Raw genomic sequence first — 8,060 nt, 5'->3', positions numbered from 1 at the left:
ACTTCCCCACTTCAGGCCCGACCACCTTAACTCTGGGCTGTTAATGCTATCACGATCACTTTCCTGAGGGAGACCTGATGACTCACTCACCCAGAGCTAAGGTTGGAATGGGTGCACAGTGGGAAGAACACTGGATCTGGGGTCGGAAGACTTGGGTTCAAAACCCACCTCTGCAGTTTACAAGCTCTGCGACCTTGGGCAAATTACTTAATTCTCTGGGCCTGTTTCCTCCTCTGTAAAATGAGGGGGTTGTGGAGTAAATGGCTCCAGAGTTGTGATCCCTCTTTACCTCCGCTGCTGCACATAATCTTCAAGGGCTATCCAGCACCCTCGCTAGCCAGGTAAATAATGATGTAAACAATTCCTGTCTTAGGTCCTTAGCATGCAGAGGCAAGCTATGAAACCAATTCTGTTTACCCTGGGGAAACCGTCATCTGCAAGGCAGAATGCAATGTCCCTCGAGGCTGCCCTAGAATCAAAATCTCCGAACATCGAGAGATTTTCTGAAATCTCTAACCCAACCCCCTAATTTTGCAGGTAAGGCAAAAACCAGAGCCAGAGAACATGAGTGACTAGCCCAGGGTCACAAGGTAGCTGGGTCAGGACAGGTCTACTGACTCCCACTCCCTTCAAGCTCTTTCCCCTGACTGCAACCAAACCTCCCAGATTCCTCCATGAATATTTTAAGTGGGAGAATAATGACATTCAGAATGTTTCCTCCCTGGTTTTATTGAGGGGAAGCTTCCCTACTCTTGCTGCTTTATCTGGAGGCTGTGGAGGAGACAGCGAAGGTGACATTTAAAGACAACAGCCATTTAGAGCCCATGTCTGGCAGGTGGCTTGGTGTTTTTTTGCCTGGATTTCGACTCCCTGAGGTCATTTTCACTGCATGGGAGGTGAAGCTTCTGTCTGGCAGACTACTTTACAGGCTGGAGTGTGTGGAGTAGCCCAGCGATAGGAGTTCAGTCTTACCAAACATTTAGAACCCATTCTACTGGATCAACCTCAGCCAGAGATGCTGAAGGTTAAAAGTAGGATGCGCAGCCTCTGGTTGAAAACCCATAAAGTCAACGGCTCCAACCTCAAGCTGTGCCCACTGCCTACTGCTCAACATACTTGCCTTGTGTCATTTTTTTTTTTTAAGCGTCTATGACTAAGCAACACTGATATTCACTCACACACCAACACACCCAATCTCAGGAAGTTCAGAAAGGATGTAACATAATTAGGAAAGGTTTCCTCCAGCAGCTTTTGTTGGATATGGTCAATCCATTAGCCCCTGCTCTATTAGAAAGTTAGCGTGAGCCTCATCTCCAACATCAATTAAAACATTTCATAATCATTGTTGATGAAGCCCCTACTATCACGGGTCTCACCCTGTTCAAAGCTTCTCAGACATTCTGCTAAGTGACTCCATGCTCTCATTTTCTACAGGGCTTTAGCTCATGCTGAAAAAGAAAAGAAAAGAAAACTTTGCTTGGCACCAAGAGAGAGACTATGAAACATCAGCTATAGTCAGTTTAAATAAAGAAAAGGAAACCAAATATTTACCTATCAAGTTGACTAAGCTCTTTCTGACTTAACACTATGCATGTGAAAAGTGATTTATACTCTGAGACAGTTAACCATTTGTGACCTGAAAAGAAAGGAAAATGTCAGTTACATATAACATCTGGCCCACCAATGGCTCTCACCAGAATCAACTCAATATTTAAAAAACACAGGAGACCAACCTTATATTCCACAGGAAAAGGATTATTTTTATTAAGTATTTTAAAACGACTACTTAACATTTACTCATAGATAAAAATATTTACAATTTTACACCTTCAAGGAGGTTCCAAAATATAAACACTGTACCTCTCTCTAGAGAAAATTATTCTTCTCTCTGAAAACAGAAATACATTCATGTTTCTCACTTGTTTTGATCAAGTAATTATACAAATAAACATCTGAAACATTTTACTTTTTAATATATTTATATATAATATATATTTATAACAGTTTTACAAATAAAGGCAATAACTTTATATCCCAAAAGAAGTTAAAACACAATCAGGCATAGTGCATTCAACAGCTGCTGCAGTCGTAGACAGACAATTCAGAAAACAATTACTCTGGACACAATTTTTTTGAAAACTAAGGAGATATGCTTTTTTTTTCCTTTTTCTTTTTTTCTTTTTTTTTTTGCAGTAAGACAGTTGCTGTAAGCCATCAGATAGGGGTACTATCACTGCAGAAACAATCTGGTCTAGGGTGGTCAGGCAGTTGAGGGGCTAAGACCAATTAGCAGGAGTTTCAACAAAAAAAAAACTATGTTCAAATTTGCTCTTTTAAGGTAGCAATTCATGCCCTGGCATGGTGGATTGTAACTCACTCTTGTAACTTAAGGAGCTCTTTTAAATTGGGGCTCTCTGCTCTCCTGTACCTCGGACACCTGTGCAGCAGTTGCAAGAGGGGACGAGAAACGGGTGCCAAAGCCATCTCCTGGGACACTCCTCACTCGTTCTTTGACAGTTCAGGCTATCCAACTGGGCACATTTTAGCTCCTTAATTAGATAATTACCACATAAAGCTTAAGCAGCAACTATGCTCTCTGTACTCATCCAAGGTCAAGGTGTGGAGAGAAAGCCATCTAAAGTCGTCCCGGAAACACTCTGGGACAATGCCAGTGGGGGTACTTTACAGCTTCTGGATGGAGATGAACAAACACCAGTGCTCAGACTGACTGCCCTTTGTGTGTGAGTCACACGGAAAATACTGGGGATGGGTGGGGTGGAATATGTCTGTCTCAAGCTGTGGGCCTGGTGGGGAGCTGTGCTTTCTCAAGTCCTCACATGAAAGTACCATATTCCAGTTCACCAAAGAACAAAAACAAAATATTCTCCCCCTGTAGCCCTCTCCCCAAATTCAAATCTGGATAACTGAATAAATAGAAGTCACAGTTTTGAATAATTCAGTGGACTTTGTTTTCAATAGCTATTTTCTAGGTGGGTAAAATCTGGAAGGTTTTATTCAAACAAAATGATGCCAAATAACCCAAACCCTACATATGTTAAACCTGGGTCCATCCTTCATGTTTTCCCTAAGCTTTCTGACTGCTGGAGCCAAATGAGGCTGCCATGTCCTATACTTACACACACTAACACACTCATACACACATCTCACACACACACCCACACCCACACCCACCCCCACCCCCAAAGCCTAATCTCCACACCTCCGTTTATCTGGATATACAAACTCTGTCTCATTAGATTTTTTTTTTAAGGGGCAAAATAAAAGAGGGCAGAGTTACACTAGCTTTAGTCTTTGGTTTCCAAGTTTAAAGGTGGAATCTGCTTCAGAGCCTGGAGCAGAGCTGAGGAGTCGATGGAGGAATGGGATGGCAATGGAGAAGGGAGTCTTTGGGGCATCAGCAAAGGAGGAGGGATCTTCTCTGGGTTCATGAAGCCCGTGAGAGCTGTAGCTGAAGCAGGGAGCCCAGGGTATAAGACTGGGACAGAGGTGGGATACCAGCACTTCTCCAACATGGGCAGATAGGCTGTTGCTGATGGTGGGATCAAATAAAAAGGCAGGCAGAAGGGAGGCTGGTGAGGGTGAGGGCCCAGAAAGGAAGACCCCATCAGATCGCTGCTATAATGGCTTTCCCTGTCAGAAATATCAAGTCTGGTCTTTTTTGCAGGTGGATCTTCAGACTCTTGCTTGATGGTGCTTACTCTTTCTCCCAGGGGATATTTGCGTTCGCTATCATTTTTAAAATACTGCTGGTCGGCTTTAGAGTCACTTTTCTCCAGCTCCCCTCCATAACCACTGTCAGTGTCTGTATCACTTCCACTCTGCTCACCACTAGAATGGGCAAAAGTCCTTTGGATGACTGGGACACAGTTTTTCCCATGCCCTTCAGTGCCTTTGGTCAGGGAGCTGGGTTTCTCTTTGAAGTCCATCATTTTGGGGGTAGGATCACTGGGCTTGTGGACAGTTCCACCCTGCAGGACCTCAGAGACCATTCGGTGGAGGTGACTGACTAGTTGCGAAGACTTCAGATCCCGACTACTTTCATGCTTCGCCAGGTACTGCAGTACCTCCCTGGCACACATTTGGAAACCAGAGCAGAACATCTCCTGGCCGGCATCAAGGTTTCTTGAGGATAGCTCACCTGGGGGAAATACAAAACAGAGGAAATTTTAGAAGGGTGCCTACCCTAGGTCCATCCACCAGAAAGAAAGCAACTCAACTAATTAATAGAAGGGAACTCCCTAATATAAGGGGATAGGCCATGTAGTACAGTGGAAAGAATGCTGGGTCTTGAGTCAGAGGACCTCAGTTTGAATCCTAGCTTGTATCTTTGTGACCCTGGACAAGTCATTGGGAAATTTCCTTATCTGTAAAGTGTGGAGGTTGGATTAAATGACCACCCAGGCTTCTCCAGTTCTAAATATAAGATCCTATGAATATTAGTTTCCCTGTGGACAGTGATTATTCAGCTTTTCATGAAATAACAGGTTGGACATAACCCCAAGAAAACTTATTTGCCAATGGTTTGTCCCACAGCAAACAAAAATGCTTCTCTTTATCTGTAAATGTTGCATCTTGGAGCAACTGTCCCACATCTTCACACTGTTCACAGACATTCCCTTCCCAGTAAATAATAAGATATTTATATCCCTAATTCAAACATGAAAAAACTGAAGGTAAAATTGTTGTGATCTGTTCCAAATCCCATGGTTGACACTTTCAGGGTCATCATTAGATGAGCTCTAAAAATGACTATGGGAGAATGAGGTTATAATAGAGGAAGGGGAAAGATGTAAAAATTGGCTTATAAATCTAAATATTATTACTTGGAAGGCATGAGGCTGGAAGAACCTTTCCAACTGTTCGCTGGAAATCAATGAAAACTGATGACTATACTTGAATGCTCTGATCAGATTTCCCAACTCCATCAAAATGCCTAGCGGTTACTCAAGGAACAGCACAAATGAATAGAAAATTGTTCTTGTAGCACTGCCAGATGAAGGCTTATGCCACACACAGTGATAAGAGAATGAATAAATCAAGAATGAGTGTATGCCAGCAGTCTTTTCTCAAGTGATCCAGGGACCTGTGACTTGAAATTGTGAAGACCCCCCCCAACCAAAAGTGACTAGTATTTTCAAAATGATAGGGACAAGAAGCCAAGTAAGGGGGAAGAAGTCATAAATTCCAGTGTGTACTACATAGTTACTTTAGTATTAAAAAAATTCCTAGACCCCTAAGATGGGTAACACAAAAAAGGGCACGTATTTCCCCATTATTCTATATTCATGTCAGGTGGCATAATAGATTCTTAGATGAAAATTTGTCCTTTTAGGAAAGATAAAATGGAAGGGCCCACACCAATGTGTGCAAGTAATTTGTTGTTTGTACAACAGATGTTGAAACTAAATCTCTCCTTGTGCTAAAACCGTTCAGAGCCAAGCAGGCTTGAGTCCTCACCGGCTTGTAAACCACTCTGAAGAGCCATAATCTTCTGTTGTTGCTGTTCAATCAGGTTGGTGAGTGCTTTCACATGCTTCAAGGTAAGCTCAAGAACCACTGCCTTCTCCAAGTGACCCAACGTCTGGAAAAAAAAAAAAAAAGCAAATGGTGTGAGCCCACTACTGTGCACACAGCTTAGCAATGAAAATGACTCTGGGATGGCAGAGGCGGAAAGACTGTCCTTTCCCTTCCCATGTTCCTTTTGGTTAGGCTGGCATTTCTGAATGTTTCTTCAGAAATGTACAGCCATAACTAAAAGATAAAAAAGGAGGTGACAGCTATGCTTGGAGGTATTTTGGGAGCAGTGACATGCCTCAAGAGAAAGCATTTGACAGATAGATTTCTCCAGCCCCGGCTGGTACCCTGACCTTAACTCAGGGGAATCCAGAGATAACGTTTCTCTGCAGTGGTGTCAAACCAGGGAGGGAGTTCTAACAGAAGGCAAGCCAAAACGGCTTTCCCCGGGAGATTTCCTTCCCTTTAAAAAAACTTCCTGGTTTAAAACAAAACAAAACAAAAAAAATAACCAAAAACCCAGTACTGCTTCCTTCTCTTCTCTCCCTGCCTCTCGCAATGCTGTAAAACCTTGGAGTGCTATAGGCTTGAGTTCCAACCTGACAAAAGAATCTAAACCATGGAAAATTCATAGAAAATACTGAAGAAGGCATCTCTCCCACCTTGTGGGTTCCTTAGGGTAAATTGGGGAGCAATGGACCAGCAAGTAAAGTCAGTGAACTCTGGAAAACACCAAATTTCTAATGACCCAAGAGGAAAAAAGACTCAATCTGCTGTAAAAAGCTTTCACAAAGCCCAGTGTGGAGTCTCCTTCACTTTCACCCTTTCGGAGGCGCCCTTTATCAATCCCTCGCTTCTGTTAGAAGGGGAAGCTACCATACCAGGTAGGATGCGGACTGAGGGGACCAAGAGCCGACAACCTGCTCCAGGGGGCCGCTTCGGAGCTGCAGTACCGAGCGGTACCTGAAGACGGCGGGGAAACCTGCGCACCAGCCGCCCGCCCGCCCTCCCCGGCTAGCAGAGTTTGGAGAGAGTCCAGGTTTTCACTTACAGTAAGTTTGAGATGTTCGGGTAAGAGGTCTTTCAGTTGGGCGATGCACTCATTAATCCGATCACGTCTTTTCTTCTCGATCAGTCGGTGAGGCAATTTATAGGTCTCCTGAAAGGCAAAGGAGGCGGTGGGCGACCTGGGCGAGAGGACAACCAGGGGATTCCCGAGAATGCAGTCTGGCTCAAAGGGCACCTGGGAGCTGGTGGGGAGACCCAATACAACCCCGGAAATATGGTCCCGGGCTAACCCGGTCCTGAATCCCCTTGCTGTCTACTCTTCCCTCTTCCTCCTACCGCAGCCGGGACAATACTTTTCATTGAAACTCTTAACTGTGGCTCACGGGGAGGATTCTGAGAGGGGCGCGTGGTGGGGGAGGGGGGATGGTGGCGGCAGAAAGGATGTTCTTACCTTGTTATCCTCGCTCCTCTTTAATCCCCTTCTCGGTTTGTACACTTGGTACATGTGGGCAAAATCCATCCTGGAGGGAAAGCAAACAGGATGCAGAATGAACAAGGGAAAGAGGGGGAAACCCAGGCATCGTTCATTCCCTTGGGCAACTGCTCAGGATGCGCCGGAGCTGAGCCATAGTTGAAGGGATGGAGGAGGTCAAGTCTGGGGCGACCTAGGGGAAAGGGAATTCAACGGACTTAAGGGGCATCTTGGGGGCACTGGGATCCCCGCGCCATCCCGTCTGGCCCGCACCCCGCACTCCCCGGGGTAGCGCGGCTGGCAGCGGGGCGCCGTGGCTCCGAACTTCCTTACCCTGCCATCTCGCTGGGCTCCAGTCCCGGCACTTTGCCCAGGGAGGCGGGGGGCGGCTGGGCGCTGGTGATCCTTTCCATGGCAGGGCGATGGCGCGGAAAACTTAATACCCTGCTTGTCTGGGACTTGCAGATCGGGCGACCGTGGGATCTGCCCCCCTCACTTGAGTCGCAGAAGCCCTTAAGAAGTCTCTTTCTTTCTTTCCCCCGGCTGCTGGAAGTCCCCTGCGCTTAACCCGATGGAGCCCGGGACAGGAGGATGCGCCGGGTTGCAGCGGGAGGTGCGAAGGGAGGGATGCTCGCGGCTCAGCTCGCAGCGTGCAGGAGTCCCCTCTTTGCCTCTGCCTCTCGGGTCTGTCTGCCCGCACAGACTGTCTTTCTGTTCTCCCTGCGACGTCTGGACCGTGCAAGCCAAGTGAATGAGCTGGTGGGGAGGGAGGGACGGAGAAGTGGAGGGGAGGGGGGAGGCTGGTTGGTGGTGGAGGGGAGGGGAGGGGGGAAACCGAGCCGAGGAGTAATTGGGAGGCTGCAGGCTGGGTTAAATGTGAGCGAGTGGGTGGATTGGAGCTACGTGTTCCACCCTGTGACTCCAGGCACGTCTGGTTGCTGCCGGGGAGGGAAGGAGCGACCTGCCCCCGCCCCCCTCCCCCTGCATCTCCCTCCCCGCCACCTTCCCCTCCTCTCCATCACATGAGGCTCACGTGTTGGACAAC

The 8,060-nt window shown here is 46.6% G+C and overlaps 1 protein-coding gene across 1 annotated transcript; it reads right to left on the bottom strand.

Annotated features, from left to right (window-relative positions):
- Nucleotides 1-2,153: 2,153 nt before the first annotated feature.
- Nucleotides 2,154-7,778, bottom strand: BHLHE40 (basic helix-loop-helix family member e40). The gene is made up of 5 exons (XM_027863987.1): nt 7,349-7,778; nt 6,995-7,064; nt 6,587-6,694; nt 5,479-5,602; nt 2,154-4,159 (listed from the first exon to the last, which is right to left on the bottom strand). The coding sequence occupies exons 1-5, from the start codon at nt 7,426-7,428 to the stop codon at nt 3,306-3,308; spliced, it is 1,236 nt and encodes a 411-aa protein (XP_027719788.1). The 5' UTR covers nt 7,429-7,778; the 3' UTR covers nt 2,154-3,305.
- Between the last annotated feature and the right edge of the window lie 282 nt (nt 7,779-8,060).

The sequence above is a fragment of the Vombatus ursinus genome, unplaced genomic scaffold (genome assembly GCF_900497805.2).
Source record: "Vombatus ursinus unplaced genomic scaffold, bare-nosed wombat genome assembly UNPS02014773.1, whole genome shotgun sequence".
Taxonomy (NCBI): Eukaryota; Metazoa; Chordata; class Mammalia; order Diprotodontia; family Vombatidae; genus Vombatus; species Vombatus ursinus.
Note: the sequence above shows the minus strand (reverse complement) of the source record. Positions and strands in the feature narration are given on the sequence as shown.